At 53.9% G+C, this 17,572-nt stretch overlaps 1 protein-coding gene across 2 annotated transcripts in view; it reads right to left on the minus strand.

Annotated features, from left to right (window-relative positions):
• The window catches only part of BBS9 (Bardet-Biedl syndrome 9), a 349,441-nt gene that overhangs the window by 298,554 nt on the left and 33,315 nt on the right, over positions 1–17,572 (minus strand). For both annotated transcript variants that reach the window (XM_043979234.1, XM_043979233.1), the window contains exon 5: positions 8,107–8,220. In XM_043979234.1, coding sequence (XP_043835169.1) covers positions 8,107–8,220 — 114 coding nt within the window. The remainder of the gene's footprint in view (positions 1–8,106; positions 8,221–17,572) is intronic.

Raw genomic sequence — 17,572 nt, forward strand, 5'->3', positions numbered from 1 at the left:
ACTTCCTAGCTATGTGACCCTGGGCAAATCACTTACCTTCTGTCTGCCTAGGTTTCCTCAACTATAAAACGGGGATAATAAGAACACCTCCCTCCCAAGGTTTCTGGAGAATCAAATGAGATAATAATTGTTACGAGCTTAACGCTGTGCCTAGCAAAAATAATAAGCACTATATAAACAGCAGTGATTAGCTATTATGAAGTCATGGAGAAGTGGGAAGGTTTTTAAAATATGTATGTGTGATGATCGGTGCTAAAAGTGCCGACTTGTCTTCTATGGAATCACTTGATAAGATTATAAGTGACCAAAGCCCCCACAGCAGAAACAATGTTTGGCCCCTGGCTCCCTTCCATGCTGGCTGGGGCACCTGCTCAAAGTCACCCACATGACTGAATGACAGAAGACCTTCCCACCCAGCCAAGCAAAGCCCTCCCATCAGCCCTCACACTCACATCTAGCAGGCCCTTGTCATCGAGCAAACTGAATGGCACAGAGGGGTTACACTGACGAAGGTGAAGGCGGCAGGGGGGCTGCACCCAAGATTTATTGAAGTTTGGTTCAGGGGCCCAGGAGGCTCAGAGCGGTGCTCAAAGTGAAGTTATTGGCTCAGGGTCGGTATTTCTTTTTGAGTCAGTGTTACTATTACCAGTTCAGCCAAACGTGGACAAGGCTGAAGGGGGGAGGGGAGAGACAAGGAGGAAACAGAAACATCTCCATCAGGGAGGGGCTCTTGACCTTTGCAATGTCTTGGACCCCCCGGGCAACCTGGTGAAGCATCTGGGCCCTTGCTCAGAAGAATGAGTTTAGATGCATAAAATAAAACAGGTAGGACTACAAAGGGAACCAACCCGATTGAAATATAGCTATCCCCCTTTTAAACCAAGATCAGACCCAAATTAAGACTCCATGCTATCGACAATGCCAAGTGACAAAATTCATGAGCTGTAAGATGAAGAGCAGGCCCTGAAAGGGCTAATACTGGCCCAGAAAAGTGACTAGTTTTTGAAGGATGGTTTAGGAAAGTACACATTGTTAGGAAGATATTTGAAGGTATTAATTTTATCAAGAGCAGCAACCTAGTAGAGTGGATTGAGGGCTGGCCCTGAGCTGAGAAAGTCCTCCCTCTGACACATAAGGGCTGAGAGAACCCCGTCAAATCACTTTCAGCGACCTCAGGCTATACCCAAAGACTGTCCATTTCAGACAAGTTTTCCATCCACATCAGTGAGAGGAGTTTCCCAAACAGGAGCTTCTTACATTGATGAAAGCAAAGCAAAGGCCTCCACCCAAAATGTAAACTGAGAGATGCTGGTCAGCAGAAGGGGGAGCAGAATTGTGAGCTCCCTGGCCCAGGGAAACCCCAGGGCTGGTCTTGGATAGGAGAACCAGCAGTAACACAACCCTGGAAGGTTCATACGGAGCTATCCCAGTGTTCTCTGAGAAGGGGATGGGAGAGGTGAGGAGGAAGAGAGACAGACCTCTCCACCACACCCAGGAGACTGACCACTGGGGAATCTCCTTATGCTGAAAGACTGACCGCCGGGTCCTCACATCTCCTCAGCCCTTCTCCCCCTCTGCTCGGTGGGCAGGGCTGTGGGCTTCAGGGCCTCTAGTTAAAGAGGGGGCTCAGCACGGCTTCTCCCCACTGGCCACCGGCTGTACTGTTTGGAGACTTCTCTAGCCCGCCCCCCCTTCCCCTTTTCGGCATCATTTTGGTACATCGTCGACCCCTCATTAGACTTCTGCACTCCTGGAGAGCAGGGACTAAGTTTAGCTTTATTAGTATCTGAATCTCTGCACTTAGCACAGTGCCTGGCACATAGGAGGCATTGAATAAATGTTTCCTAATGTTCATTAAACACCTACTATGTTTAATAATAGATGACTAACTAGAAGGGTGGATATCTACACATAAGCATACACTCCAGCTTATATGCAGGTGCTCACATCCACACATATATATTATAGATGTACAAATATGTGTGTGTGTGTGTGTGTGTGTGTATATATATATATAATCTTTAAAAGATAGCTAATACCTACAACTGAGGTGTTAAACTTGCCCCAAAAAGGCCATCAAAACTCCTGATTGTCTGAAGCACATTAAAATGTAAAGTAAAAAAAGTTTAAAACCTGTCAAACATTAACCCCAATCCTGCACCCAAGAGTTCTGCCTTAAAATGTGAAGTAGGGGCAGCTAGGTGGCACAGTGGATAGAGCACCAGCCCTGGAGTCAGGAGTACGACCTGAGTTCAAATCCAGCCTCAGACACTTAACACTTAACTAGCTGTGTGACCCTGGGAAAGTCACTTAACCCCAATTGCCTCACTAAAAAAAAAAAAAAGTGAAGTAAAGAATGATCCTGACTTGGGGCAGTTGGTGAAAGCAGGGGGGAGGCTCCTGCCCCACTGCCCAGGGCCGGGAAGTCTCCATCTCAGGCAGGATTTCCCACGATGAGTGAGCTGGAGCAGAATATGATGTACACCTCCCATTGAACTGAAAGTTGAAACAAATGTCAGAAAAGTCAAGGGAAAAAATGACTCAGGCCATTAAAAATATGAAGAAGGAAACTAATAAAACTCAGAAAAATAAAACTAAACTATCTAAAGGAAGACAAATGAAAGGGAGGAAATCATATAATGGTAAAGAGTTTGCATTATGGCCACACAAAAACCCCAACTGCCCATCGGGCATCGCTGGATCGTGACATTAATGCAGCAGGAAGACAGAACACATGAGAATGGGGGGAACAGAGCAGTTGGAGGAGCAATGAGAAGGGGGCTGAGCATCCCAGTGGCCTCCCCCAACCACCATCCTATGCCTGCCTAAAAACAAAATGATCACTACGCAGCCAGAATGGTGCTGTGGCATGGGCTGTCCAGAAGATGGCAGCACCTGATAACCACATAGACTTTCCCTACTCTTTTAGGGGTGAGAAGAAAGAGAGAGAAGGGGGGGGAAGGAGGGGGGGGAAAGAAGGGGGGAGGAAGGGGGGAAGGAAGGAAGGAAGGAAGGAAGGAAGGAAGGAAGGAAGGAAGGAAGGAAGGAAGGAAGGAAGGAAGGAAGGAAGGAAGGAAGGAAGGAAGGAAGGAAGGAAGGAAGGAAGGAAGGAAGGAAGGAAGGAAGAAGGAAAGAAAGAAAGAAGGAAAGAAAGAAAGAAGGAAAGAAAGAAAGAAGGAAGGAAAGAAAGAAAGAAAGAAAGAAAGAGAAAGAGGGAGGGAAGATAGGAGGGGAGGAAAGGAGGGAGGGGAAGGAGGGAAGGAAAGAGAAGGATGGAGGGAGGAAAACAGAAAGAATGAGAGGAAAGAAGGCAGGAAAGAAGGAAGGAAGGGAGGAAGGAAGGAAAGGACAGAGGGAGGGAGAGAAGGAAGGAGGGGAGGAAGGCAGGAAAGAAAGAGGGAAGGAGGGAAGTAAGGGAGAGAGGGAGGGAAAAATAGAGAGGAAGGGAAGGGAAGGGAGGAAGGGAGAAAGGAAGGGAGGAAGGGAAGAAGGAAGAGAGAAAGAGAAAGAAAGGAAGAAAGAAAGAGAGAGAAAGGGAGGAAGGGAGGAAGGGAGGAAGGGAGAAGGGAGGAAGGGAGGAAGGGAAGAAGGGAGAAAGAGAGAAAGAAAGAGAGAAAGAGAGAAAGAAAGAAAGAAAGAGAGAAAGAAAGAGAGAAAGAAAGAAAGAAAGAAAGAAAGAAAGAAAGAAAGAAAGAAAGAAAGAAAGAAAGAAAGAAAGAAAGAAAAAGAGTCAGCTTTACAGCCAATAGGAAAGAGCTGTTTGTTCTTCAAAGATCAGGCTGCCTCTGGTCTTTGGAGCACTGCTGCCCTCTAGCCAATGCTATGTAGAGAGAGGCTCATCCGTTGTTTTGTTTAAGTTTGACCCAAATAACATTTGATGATTGAAAAAGTTTGAATCATATCATAAAAAGATGAATTCAAACTTGGCAATACCAGAAAGACATTTTTTTTATTAAGTGAGGATATTAATTTTGGCTGGTCTTCAGTGATTTCTAAATTCAGTACCCTCAGGAATCTCAAATAGTTATTTTTCATTCTGAATTATATGATGAAAAAAAGATCTTTCATGCTTTATAACAGAAACTGTTCTTCCAAGCAGTAACACGCACAAAATCACACTCAGAACATCCTCACCACCAAATCTGCAAACATCCAATGAGGCCTTTTAGCTTGTGGTTTGTTCAGCTTCTATGATAAATGCTCAGCCCACAACCAACTCCTACAACCAAAAATAAGAGCCCACGTACATCAAAATGAGTAACAACAACAACGAAACCTGAATAAAAATGAACAACCCCCTTGAATCAATGGCTCCATGCACTCGCCACAGTGGCTGGTCCCTCCGTTGTCACAAACTGCAGCCTAGCCAAGGGTTTTCATCCTCTTGCCACTGATCTCTAAAAAAGACCCAGCCCTCTTGGGGGGAGGGGGCAGCTCTTCTCCTGGGCTGGCTCACATTCTGTGGGTCCTAAGGAAACCCTGGCGGCCAGCGGTCCATTTGCTAAGGCCTGCTCACCTCCTTCTCCCATCACACGTTTCCTCCATGACGTTCCATAGGTCACTTCAGCATTGGAAGACCACCCCCCAAACCCCCAGGCACGGAAGAAGTGACCAGACGTACGGCAATGCCACAAAGCTCACCCTGGCTCCTGCCCATGCATGAAAGGCAAGGCCGGACCCTACAGCCAAACAATGCAAACACTGGGACTAGGAATGAGCAAAGTTCTCTCTCCAGGTTCTTCCTCAGTTCACTTCTCTAACCATAAGCTCCTACTCTGTGCCGGTCTCCACTACAGGCCCCATGTGGTCCCTTCCTCGTTCACAATGGGCACACACCCCTTTGTCCAACACAGAAGAGCCCCTTGGTCTCCAGGCCCCAGGAACTAGATCCATGAGCTTCTCAGACTCGTGTGCACAAGTACAAGCAAAGGAACAAAGCCACTTCCTCTACAAACAGTAATCAAGGCCACTGACAGCAGCAGCAGAGGCATGGGGGCCAACTGGTAAAAACAATGGGCCCAGGACACAGGCCCACGGGGTTACTCCGACGACTGCCATGGCTCCCCCCACCGACCCCAGAGACACACGAGGGATCATCTCTGGGGGAGGGGGAGAGATGACAACTCGGAGGCCTTGTTCTTGTTCTCACGTCTTGGGGCTTTCTTCATCTCTCTGAATAACGCTTTGCCAAGCAACATAAAAAGGAACCATGTTTAAGAACACAGACTGAGGAGGACGCTGCCTGTGGACAGAGCATGAGTCTTGGTGTCTGGACCCCGGTCTCCACAGGCTGCTTAGGTGGACCTCTGAGAGCTGTGGGCCGGCAAGGGTGGCAGGCGACCCCTGATAACAGCTCAGGCCAGAGTCAGCCTTTACTGTCTCAAAGTACTTTCTGAACATCATCTCATTTGATGGTCACAGCGCCCAGCCCTGAGAGGTCAGTGACCCGAGCAGGAAGACTTGGGCTGCTCCCGTGATCCCGTGCTGAACCCTCCTCAGGGTGGCTGCTCCCTCTCCCTGGGCTTGCTCTTCCCTTATGCAGACTCATCTGTACACACAGGGGCCCCTCCCCACCCAGGCAGGTCCCTGAGGGCACAGCCTCCCATTACCCCCAGCACACAGTAGGTGCTTGGTACAGGCTAAGTGAGTATGGGGATTTCTTTTGTATGGACCTTCCCACAATCTCCGAGACTTTTTGTGGCTGAAAAATCCATCACCTTGTGGCAAACAGGTGAGGGTCCCTTGGATCTTCAAGAGGCTGATCCTCTGTGAGGCACGCAGCCAACAGCCTTCCTACTGTTCCAGGCTCAGGACATTGGCTCCAGGGCCTCGCACTGGCTGGTCACCCCACCTCCGGCTCCCCCGGCTTCTGTCCAGACTCAGCTCGAACCCTCCTTTGGCCCGAGCCTTCCACACTCTCTGAGAGGGACAGACACACATGCACACATGCCTCTATGTGTCTCTTTACATATACACCTCTACGCACACATGTGTATCTGCACATGCCTCTTTATTTTGTGTGCACACATGCACGTGTGTATGATGTGTGCATACTCACACATGCCTGTACATGACTCTATATAATACACATGCATGTGTGTACTGTGTGCATGCTCACATGCCTCTACACCCATACAAATAAGTGCATGTGTGTGTCTGTCTAGAAGTGTTTGTGCCATCTCCTGCACAAGGACAGGAGCTCTTTGGAGTCAGTGGTGACATCTGTGCCGTTCTGGGTACCTCTGGGTCTTTGCACAGTGCTTGGTACACAGTAAGTGCCTAATAAATGCCCTGACCAACAGAGTTCCAGTGGGAGCCCATCCGGAGCCTGGGTGCCCCTGGCCAGGCCTTCAGGAGTACAGGGCCCCTCCCTGGCACAGGGAAGTAGGGGAAGGGCCTTCACTGGTTGTCTCCATCTCCCGGTCAGAGACCTCCCGGAGCAGGATGAGAGGACAAGCCTTCTAAGACCTCCCTCCCATCTCAGCCCTTCTCCCTGATTCCTGGGGCCTTGGGCCTCCCGGACTGCACGATGCTGCCCCCTGGTGGTGGCCAGGCCCCAGGACACAGCAGTGCCAATGGCTACTCACACTGTCCTGGGGGTGCTTCCCTTGTCTGTCCCTGGCAGTACCCCATTATCTAGAGGCTCGGCCAGCTCACAGCCAGAGGGTTGGAGGGGGGAGGACCCACGGGACTTTCCTCATGCCCAGTTTGGCCAGCAGGCCAAAGCACCCACTCCCCCCATGCCTACCTCCCTGGAGGGGCACCAGGTTGGAGCTACAACCCATCAACAATCTTGAAGCAAAGACAAAGGTGAAGGCTAAGGTGCCCGAAGACCCCACCTGGGTGCTCAGGGGGCAGCGGCAAAACAGCCGGGCAGGGCTCGCCTTCAAAGCTGTTCTACTGATCAAAGTCCTCCTGTGTCTGATGCTGCCCCTGCCCCAGCACCAAGGGCCATAGAGCACTCCTCTTGGGGCCCCAGGAGGCTGCGTGGGGGCAGACAGGGTCACGAGGCCCAGCTCCCCAGCTGTGAATTCCTGGGCCGGAAGCTGGGGACTCAGGTTGGACACAGGCCCAGGTCCAGGGGGGCTGCTGGGCTCAGGGTCCTGGGCTGTCTCCACTGGAGTCTAAAGGGAAGTGGCTGTTAAGGAGATGCCCCAACACAGGCCTGCTTCATCTAGGCTAGCCTGCCTGTCCTGTGGGTGACAGCTGGCCACAGTGGGCATGGATGGTCCCTTCTCATGCAACCCTGGCATTCACACTATGCTATATACATCCATTCAGACCAGCCACTGGGGGTCCCGGTGCCAACGGTGACTAGACCAGCCCCCGAGGAAGGGCCGGCTAGTGGGAAAGACAGGGAGACATGAACTGGCCGGCCACAGAGCAGGTGCTCCAGAAATATCTATTAAGTAGCAAGAGGATTCTCTTCCTTCCTCATCCATCTCCGAAGCATCAAGTGGCAAGGGTGGGGCTGGGGGAACAGTCCTTACAAGTGGGTACACAGCGGGGATACTCATGCCCACACACACACACACGCATACTCACGATTACACACACACACACACACACACACACACACACACACACACACTCACAGCTGCTGAGAAGCCCGCATCCACTTCTGACTTTCATAGCATCAGTACCTAAGTCCCAGCAGCGACGCTGACCCTGGCACTGATACGTGGGATGGGCACCCAGGGAGTGGTTGGGATTGATCTGTGGGACCCTAAAAAGCATCCCAAAGTTCTTGATGTTTGCAAGGAAGCTAAACAGAAATCCTGAAATGTGTTCTACCCAGCAGTCTGAATATACAACCGTTGTGACATTTTTACTCTGATAGCTGGACTTGGTTGAATCCCAACAGCCACTTCCAAAGCAGAGAAAAGGAAAATAAAGCACTGACCATTTTTAAACATATACACACGCATGCACAAGCACACACATGCATGCACATGCACACGCACACGCACAACTCGGGGCAGATTTCTTATGTTATCAGGACTGGTTATGTGACATTCTCCTTGGATGTTTGCACTATGCCCAAAGCAGGGGCATCTGTCTGGGCTGGCCCCACTCGGCCTCGCTGCGGCCCGCACTGAGCATTACCTCTGACACCGCCGAAGGGCCCGTACGTCATGTTGCAAGCCGCCCTCTGCAGATTGTGCTCGTACATCAGCTTGACCTGGTACTGGTTTCCATGTTCCACGTTCCCCAGAGTTCCTATGAAAGCAGAAAACAGATTTGAGGTGAGTGGTTCCTCTCCCTTCCTGGCCCATGCCCTGAATTCCGGGGAGCGTGACCCCGGTCAGCCAGCACCAGCCCCACCGGCTCCTCTCACTGGCCCGGGCCTGGTCTGCACGAGGGCTGGAGGAAGGTGCCCGTCGGGCCTCTCCTTAGGATAGGCCAAGTTTGTGGGGACAAGGGACACGGCGGCTTCCCAAAGATCCCTCGAACCCCGGCTAGAAAACAAACCAGGTTAATTGTCCTTGGAGCAATCAGAGTAATGAGGAAAACACAGATGCACACTCATTTGCACAAGGGGTCCGAGGCCTAGATCCCCCCTTCTTTTCAAACAATGCTATGTTCCCATCCCACCGTGAAAACCCTTCGGCCCCTACTGAAAGCTCTTCTAATTTAATGGATAAAATGTGCCAGCTTCCCCAGGGAACTCAGTGACCCAGTGAAGTCCAAACCAGTCGGCCAAAGGAATCCCCCTCACAAACAAAGGCACAGGCCCCGCAGGGGCCGCACTGACGCTCACAGAAACAAGAAAATCTAAAGCACAAAAGCGGCAAAACCAAAGTCGCCTCCAGCGCCATATTCACAGCCAAGGCCTGGCTCCTGACCAGGTGCCTGCTGGGCACCATGGGCTACAAAGTCGAGCAGGAGTCACCACCTGCCCTCTCCAAGCTACCGTCCTTCCAGGTACACAACATGGGCGGAGCTCACCCGACAGACAGATGGACAGAGGCCGGAGAGGGCCAGGAGCAGAACTGAGAACAACGGGGCCACCACGAAGGCCTTCTGGTCACAAAGCTGGGAGGCCAGGGAGGGCCCCGAAATGCAGACAGAATGAAGTCAGAGGGGGCAGGAGACCTGGGGAGAGAGCCTGACCTCAGCCTGGAGCCTCCTGCCCTAAGGTGCCAGGGAGACCAGAGAGGAAGAGGCCCAAGGGGCGACTGGAGATGAGCTCCCGGTCCATGGAGGCTCGGGGTCCACCTGCACACACCTGGGAGGTGGCCAGCGGGGTGGTTTTATCTCTTTTCACGGTAAATATATCTCAGGGCACTTGGGCGGTGGCTGGGATGTACTCCCTGTCCAAATAACACCCTCCCACCAGAGATGGACCAGACAAAAGCCCTATCAGTCAAACCTCCACAGAAAACCCTCCAGGTCCCTGAGTTCTCTCTCCCTGGCCTGTTGGGGCACAGTAAGAGTCAGAAAGCCGTCTCGGCCCTAGCGGGTCCCAGTGGGCCACCTTCAGAGGCTGAAAACAAAATAACCTTAGTGACAACTCATGCTAAAAAGCCCAATACACAAAAATGACGGGTCAGTCACTATAAACATGTTACTCAGAAACACGCCCCAACTTCTAAAAAGTACAAAGCGCCGAGAAGCCTGGGAACGAGTGAGCAGACAAAACACCGAGCACAGGACCACCCCCAGGACCCTCTGTGTTTGCCTCAACCACCAGCTCCTGGCTTGCAGAACAGAGCCCAGACCAAAGCAACCCCAGAAAGTGCCACTGACACGTCCCTATTGGAGGCAACAAAGGGGGTGGGGGAAAGAAGGAAAACACACACGCACACACCCCATTTTGTATTAACAACACAAATGAAAAGAACTGTTTTGAGTTTGGGGGGCAGGGGGCCCTGTCACATTCTAAAATAACCCTAATAGGAGGAGGCCAAGCCCTAGGGCTTCTGGTGTCGGCCACCACTGGCGATGGGCAGGGAGGGCACTATACCAAGGCTAGCCATGCTTGTTATTTTTTCTCTCCCATTTTACAGATGAGCAAGCAGAGACTGATGAAGGTTAAGGGACTTACCCACAGTCACACAGCTAGTGACAGGATTCAAATTCAGGCCTTCCTGGTGCCAAGTGAAGCACTCTCTCCACTGTACTACCCGACTGCCTCATTGTTTGATGGTAATTATCTGCAAATCTCGGCGCTGCCCAGAAGTCTAATAAAACCTAGGGACCGTGTGGAGGGCACCCAAGAACCAGGACCACACCACCAATAAATGCAGAGCCGGACAGCCAACAAAGGAAAGTCTGGCTCAGAGAAGCCTGAGGCCAAAGCCAAGGATGATGATGGAGGTTCAGAGAAGTCAAAGTCCGCCGGCACACAGAGTGACGGGCCCCTCTGGGTGGCCTGGGCCTCTGGAAGGTGAGGCCTGCACACGGAAGGATGAGGACCTCAAGCTCCGGCTTGTCTGTCCTTCTGGACAAAACAGGTACAAATGGCAGAGTCTGGGGGTCAGGCTCATCTGTGGCCTAACCCTGGGGGTCTCCGGTCTCTTAGTGTCCTTTCCCTTTCTTTAACCCTGGACATGCACAAGGCTGACTGTCAACAAAGAGTGACCGTCCTAAAGGCCACTCTTTAGGGACAGCTGGCAAGGATTCGGAGGAAGAGCCCAGGCAGCCTCCACGCTCCCCACCTGTTCAATGCCCAGTCTCAGCCAAAGGGAAGCGCTGACCACCCCACCTCCCCAACAAGCGGGCTTGGCTCGCGATGGGCTCGGGGACAGGATGTCGGCTCAGGGGTGGGGACAATGAGGAAATCTGTTTCGTTTAACTAGGAATATTTGTGACGAGGGCTTTGTTTTTGTTTTGTTTTTCCCTTCAATGTGGGGGAGAAAATAAATTATCATTAATTGAACAATAGTAGGAAACTTAAAAGGTTGAAAACCAAGCCTCGTTCTCCATGGGTGGTTTGCGGAGCAGCTGCAATCCACGTGGGCTGATGCCCCAGAAAGCAGGCATGACTGGGAGAGAGTCAGAGACCCAGAGACCCAGGCTCCAAGCCTGCTTGCTGAACCCCTCTGGGCCTCACTCGACTCACCTGCAGAAGGGGGAGCTTAGCCGACGCTAAGCCCAATATCCACTTATCCCACTTAAGTCGATCATTTCTACAATAGGGTCCCCCATCACCAGGCCCCATTCCCTGTATTCTAGGGGGCCTTGCCCACCAATCAGAGCCCGCCAAAGAGAAGCGGGCTTCGCCAAGTCACCTCCAGCAGCCACAGCTGACTCGGGAGCCCCAAGTGTGAGTTCCCAGGGCATATTGAGGGCCGCCTTGAAGGTTCTCCTCTGAGAAGGCGTCTCCCCAGAAACACGCTGAAATCAGACAAGATTCACTGAAAGAGGCACCCAACTGACCACCAGCTGCCACCCATAAAGCAGGCTCCCCGGCCTGGCTGAGGCAACAGGGGCTAGGGAAGGCAAACCCCCCACCAACACCTGCACCCCTGTCTGCCCTCAGACCCTGATAGAGACAGCCTGGGGTCCTGAACCCAGGAGCTCTGCGGGGAGCCAGGCATCCAGCCCAGTGCGTTCGGCCATCCTGGGAAGATGCAGACTGGACCTTATCCTGCACTGGCTGCAGCCACAGATATGGGACCCAGGAAGGAAAGCTCTGGTCACCAAAGGCCTTGGTCCTGTCTGGTGGCACAACACCAGAAAAGCCCGAGGAGCATGGGAGGCTTCACCCCTTTTCGGACCAGACATCACCGGCGGTCTCTGGCAAAACCTTCTTTGAATAACACTTTGTTTCCCACGGTTGTTGAAAATCAAGGTGCCATCTTCTCCCGTTCAGGTGCACAGTCCCCTTGAGGGCCCATGGATCTCGGGTTAAGAACCCCAGCTATAAGGTTACTATGTCTCCTCTTTGTCTTTTAAAGGATGCGCACTGATGAGGGGAGGCTGTGGTGCCCACAGAGCACCTCAGACGTGGGGCAGCCATCCCCACCCCCACGCCCACCCAACCTGCCCGTGGGGGGGTGGCTACTGCTCACAAAGCTATCAGCATCTGCTCAGTCACTCCCCAACCTCCGCAGGCAAATATTCTACACATCGACATTCTTCTAGCCATGGAGGCAAGTGTAAGGAAGTGACTATCACTGCTGGGTGAGAAATAAAGTTACCCGTCACCCAGGCACAGAGAGTGTGAGGAACGGCATCCCAGGAGATGTGGCACAGGAAGACAGCATGACAGATCTAGGGACAAAGGGGCCAGGGGCCATCTCGCCCAGCCCTCTAAGAAGAAGAAACAGAGACCCGGGGAAGTTAAGGGTGACAGCTGATGTTGGGCGGAAGACATCGAGCGCCAGGATATCACGAGGCCTCCTGGGTGAGCACGTGGTGACTGAGAAGCTTCCGGGCCCTTCCCAGGTTGGGCCAGAGGACCAACACCACCATGGCAGCCAACACCCTCCACACAAAGAACCAGGAAGCCCAGAAGACAGAGCCTAGAGCCGGAAGGTCTCCAGTGGCGGGTGGTGAGGCTAAATTGGTCTGTTGTGGCAAGCCCGCTGCCCCCAAGGTTGTGCCGAAGGGGCTGCTCAGGTGCTGGACCAGCAGTGCATCCTGTCCTGCCGTTCTGGAGCAGAAGCTGCCAGGTCGCGGAGGCCTCGGTGCCAGGACACGAAAAAGAGGTGAAGGTGCCAGCTGTCCTGAAGCAAGGAGGACGTGCGCCCCTCAGACAGCGCGGTGCCCGGGATCTGGGCGTGGCAGAGCCTGCCCCGCCAGCCAAGGCTCCCGCTGGATTAAAGGCTAGTGAGCGACCACAACACATCGGGCTGAAGAGAGGCCCAAGCTCCTTCACTGTGTAGCAGGCGATCCAGAGGAGAGGCCACAGAGGAGGCGTGGACAGGCCTGCAGCATCAGAGGCTGGTGATGGGCACCAGGATGTGCAGTGACCATCTGAGGCTGGGGGACGCTGGGACAGGGAGGGAGGCAGCTGGCTACTGAAGAGTGAGTTTGGAAGGAATCCACTGAGGGGGAAGGCAAGTGACAAGGCGGTTCAGGGCCTCCCCAGAGGCAGGTCCAGGTGCCCGAACCCAGGAGAGAGGCGCTATCTGGTCTGGGAATGGCTCTGAGCACTAGGGAGAAGAGAGAGCCCAAGGCCAGAGGCAGGCCAACAGCCAGCCTGGAACAAAAGCAGAGGCAGAGGCCTCTCTGGGCGGGCCCAGGACCTTCTTCTGACAAAGACCCCCCTCCCTGAATGCCAGAAGGGGCCATGGCACAACACGAGGGAGGGGCTCCTGCCAGAGGAGTCCCTTTCCGGGCACCATGAAAAGGCCCCAGGGACAGGGACAAAAAATGAAACCCTACCTCCTGGTTCCTAAGCTACCTCTGCTCTACCACGGACACAACAAATCCATGAACAACCATGCCCACCTGGGGGAGCGGGCATGTCACGGGCAGGATTTGAGCCGGGTCTTCAAGGAAGAAAGGACTCCTGGGAGGAGAGTGTGTAAGGGGAAGGGCCCAGGGCAAAGGGACAGAGAGGGACCCAGGAGATGGGCTAGGTCAGAGGGCCAGTCAGGGTGCTGGGGGACACTGGGCAAGGCGCTTTAACTCTCACGCCTTCCCATCTGTAAGATGGTGCTGGGAGCGCCTCCCTCAGAGGGTTGTCCTGGGGGTCACACGTGTGAAGCTCCCTGCGGTTCTCAAGGTGTCACACAAGTATTAACGGTTACTCCTATTGCTCATCATTTGGCTGAGGGCAGAGGGAGGGGAAGCCATGTGTCTGGTAGGGCCGGTTGAAGCCAGACTGTGAAGGGCCTTCGATGCCACACAGGACTCTGTAGCTGATCCTAGAGGTGATATGGAGGGGGGGCCATGGTCAAACCTGGACTTTGAGAAGACCCCTCCATCAGCCCTGTGAAGGACGCCCAGAGACTGCTGGGAGATTCAGCAGAAGGCCCCAGTCACAGCACAGGCTGGATCAGGGCAGTGGTCGTGGGAGGACAGAGCAAGGCCAGGATATGAGAGAGGCCAGTGGGGACGATACGGCCCCACGCACCCCGGAACTCCGGCAAGGGCTGATGAGCCTGGACGTTAAAGCATCCGGCAAACTAGCGGGTCGGGTATGATTGTTAACTATACTGATGATAAGCTGCTGCTGGTCACTCAGAGGCTATAGCTCCCACGATCCAGTGCCAGACACTTTGGGGAGGCCTCAGCAAGCTGGGCAGGAAGGGGCTGTGGCAAAGGATGCCCCTAACAGGCCTCCAGAGCTCTGCCAGGGGCCTTCTCCCCGGCCACAGCTCCAGACAAAGGGGCGCTATCTGGACCCCAGCCACCTCCTCTGTCTCCTGAAACTAAACTGGGAAGCCCAGCATCTGGGCACCAGCCGCTAGAGGGGGCGCTTGGCTCACTGGCCAAGGCCAATGACACTTAATCAAAGGCAGCACAATGCGGCTAGGGGGCTGATGGGCAGATAACGTGTGTGTGTGTGTGTGTGTGTGTGTGTGTGTGTGAGCTCACTGAGGAGCCCATGAACGGCATCAGGCACCAGGAAGGCACCTAGCTGTAACTCACTGCTAAGAACCAAAGACACGTACGGGCTCCCTAGGCCTACTGGGCCAGAGGCCGCAGTCTGCGGGTGACCAAGGCCCGCCATGTGTGCCTGCGTGTGTCACCCTCATCAAGGCCAGGCCTGGCCCCAAATGAGATGCGAAGGAGCCCACACACACTAGAGGAGAGGCCAGCCATGAATAGGCACCCTGGGGAGCTCATTCCCAGCCTCTCCATGGGGGGCAGATGTGACAAATGGACAAGGAGCGGTTCCCAGAATTGAATAGGACGGGAGGGGGGACGGATCCTGAGCAAGCTGTGTGGGGCTTTTAATAACTCCATGCTTCTCCCAGAAAGAAAGGCTCCGCCGCTCTCAAAGCGGGCTCTAAATGCCGGCCATTATTGTGCTCAATATTGGAGTAGCGCCGTCCTTACCCCAGCCGTGTCTGGCTGAGCCCAATTAACAATCAAGTGCCCACCATGCCGCAGGTGCAGCCGGACACTGAGAACAGAAACAAAACGGGAACAGTCCCCACTTGGGGCAGGGGGCCGGAGGTGGGGAGGGCGGGGGCCTGCAGATGGAGACAGGAAGACAAAAGAGATTTTGCAGAAAAACACTTGAGGATCCCGTGGGTGGCCATGGTCCTTTTGTACATCAGTTCTTGAGGGCCAGGACCACAGATGTGGATGCCATGGGGTGGAGGCGGGGACACCGCAGGCCCAAAGGGTCCGGGTCCGGTGCTGCCCCCCACCCCAGGATGCTGTGTGGGTCTGCAGCCATGGGTGCTTTCCTTAATAAATCATTTCAGCAAACAGTGGGGAACAAAAAAAAGGACCAGTTTGTACTTTTGTCTGCAATGTGTCTGTGTGTGTGCGCCAATATATACACACGTATATGTATGAAGACAGCTCCACGTGTAGACACACATGTGCATACACATGTGCTCCGTATGAACAAAGTCTGGGTGCCCACATACACATGCTCACAACATAAATGCAGGAAAGCATCAGGAGGAAAGCCCCAGACACTGGAGAATCACAGGATCAAATCTGGGGGGGGGGGGCCTGGTCTTGGGGGACAAGCCTCTCATTCTATAGATAAGGAAACAAAGGCCTCCCGTGTAACATGACTGGCCCAAGGTCTTGCTGCAGGCCCACAGCTGAGGCGGTGTTTGTCATCCTGAAACAATCCGCAGCTCTACCCACTACACAGCACTGCCTGCAGAGACCCTGGCAGGTGGATCAGTCACAGAGCAGCACCAAACACGGGGATAGTGAGAAAGGGAATGGGGCCCCGCCTCCCCTGAAATCAATGATTTGGCCCAGACCAACGTGCTGGAAAGGGGAGCTGGTCTCAGAGGAAGAGGCTGGTGCTCAGTGGGATCAGGGGCTCCTGGAGAAGACGAGGCCCAGGGGCAGAGGCTGAGCGTCCAGCCATGGGACAAAGCCCAGGTGGCTGGAGAGTGATGAGGGAGGAGCCCGGAGGGGAGGAGGCCCAGACCCCCGAGGGCTTCAAGCCAAACAGGGATTTTTATACTGGATCCTGGAGGCCCCAGGGAGTCACTGAGGAAGCTGATTTGGGGAAGGGGAGAGGCCTGAGGCAGGTTTGGGGGGCATCCGGGACTGGGGTGAGGAGGGCCTTTCCCAGGGGTGGCAGCATCAGAGGGGAGAAGGGGGCAAATACAGGGGCTAATACAAAGGTAGAATTGACAACTGTCAACAGACTCTCTGGGGTGAGTGCAAGGGCCCCCCCCCCCCAGGCTGTGAGCCCTGGGAGGAATGAGGGAGTCTGGAAGAGGAGAGAGGCTGAGGGGACAAATACCGAGTTCTGCTTGGGTCATGGCTGGCTAGAGACATCCTAGAAGGAGCTGGTGCCGGGAGTCAGGAGCTCAGAGAGGCTCAGGCTACCTCAGGATCCTTAGACCCTCCGTATAAGGGCAATAACTGAGCTCCAGGTGCTGTCCACAATGTGGGGTGCCACATGGGCAAAGGCTTGACGAGGGCACTCAGACAAGAACAGCCAGAAGGGCAGGACCACAAAAGCCATCCCCCACTCTGGCCTCTGGCCTCTCCAGTTCACTCATCTCACACCCAGATCTGACCATGGGAGGCCCCCCAATAACTCCAGCGGCTCCCTATTGCCTCTGTTCCCTTTTATTTTTTAAGTGAGGCAATTGGGGTTAAGTGACTTGCCCAGAGTCACACAGCTAGTAAGTGTTAAGTGTCTGAGGCCGGATTTGAACTTGGGTCCTCCTGAATCCAGGGCCAGTGCTCTATCCACTGAGCCACCCAGCTGCCCCACCTCTGTTCCCTTTTGACAGCCCTTTCTGGTGTCTCAGGAGATCACCTCCCTCGCACACCCCACAATCTGGCCTCCCCTGTCTCTTTCTCCAGCCTCCTTCCTCCCCTCCTTCTTTCAGGACCAGCTCCAAGGATGCCAAGGCAAGGCCTTCCTGGGCCCTCCCAAAGGGCTCCATCAGCGCCCCCCATGAGAATCCATACTGCCGGGGCAGGGACCATAGCCTGAGGGCAGCAGAAGGTGCCCGCACAAGGCAGGGGCCTAATAAATTTGCTTGAGACTTCCTCGCAAAGTCCTTCGCACCCACACAGTAGGTGCTTCATAAAGTACTTGTGGAAGGGATGACATTGAAAAGTGTGCCTGAGATGGGGCCTGAGCCCCCGTCCTGGTATGAGGAAGCCCTCCAGCCACGCAGATGCTCCTCATCCCAGGGCATGGGATCAGGGCAACCCTGGGGCTCAGAGACCGAGCTAAAGTGAGGCTTGCCCAAGGTGTGGCACCTTTTTACTGACAGTACTCTGAGTCTGGGAGAAGCAGTGGTTAGAGCACAGGGTCTGGAGTCAAGAAGACCGGATTTCAAATCCAGTCCAGATACTTCCTAGTTGTGTTATCCTGAGCCAATCCCTTCGCCTCTGTTCGACTCAGTTTCTTCATCTGTAAAGTGGGCATCATAAAAGTGCCCGCCTCACATAGCGGGTGCCCCATCCATGCCTTTTCCCTTCTCCGTCTCATTCTCCTTGCCCAGGTCAA

This window comes from Dromiciops gliroides, chromosome 1 (genome assembly GCF_019393635.1).
Source record: "Dromiciops gliroides isolate mDroGli1 chromosome 1, mDroGli1.pri, whole genome shotgun sequence".
NCBI classification, from domain to species: Eukaryota; Metazoa; Chordata; class Mammalia; order Microbiotheria; family Microbiotheriidae; genus Dromiciops; species Dromiciops gliroides.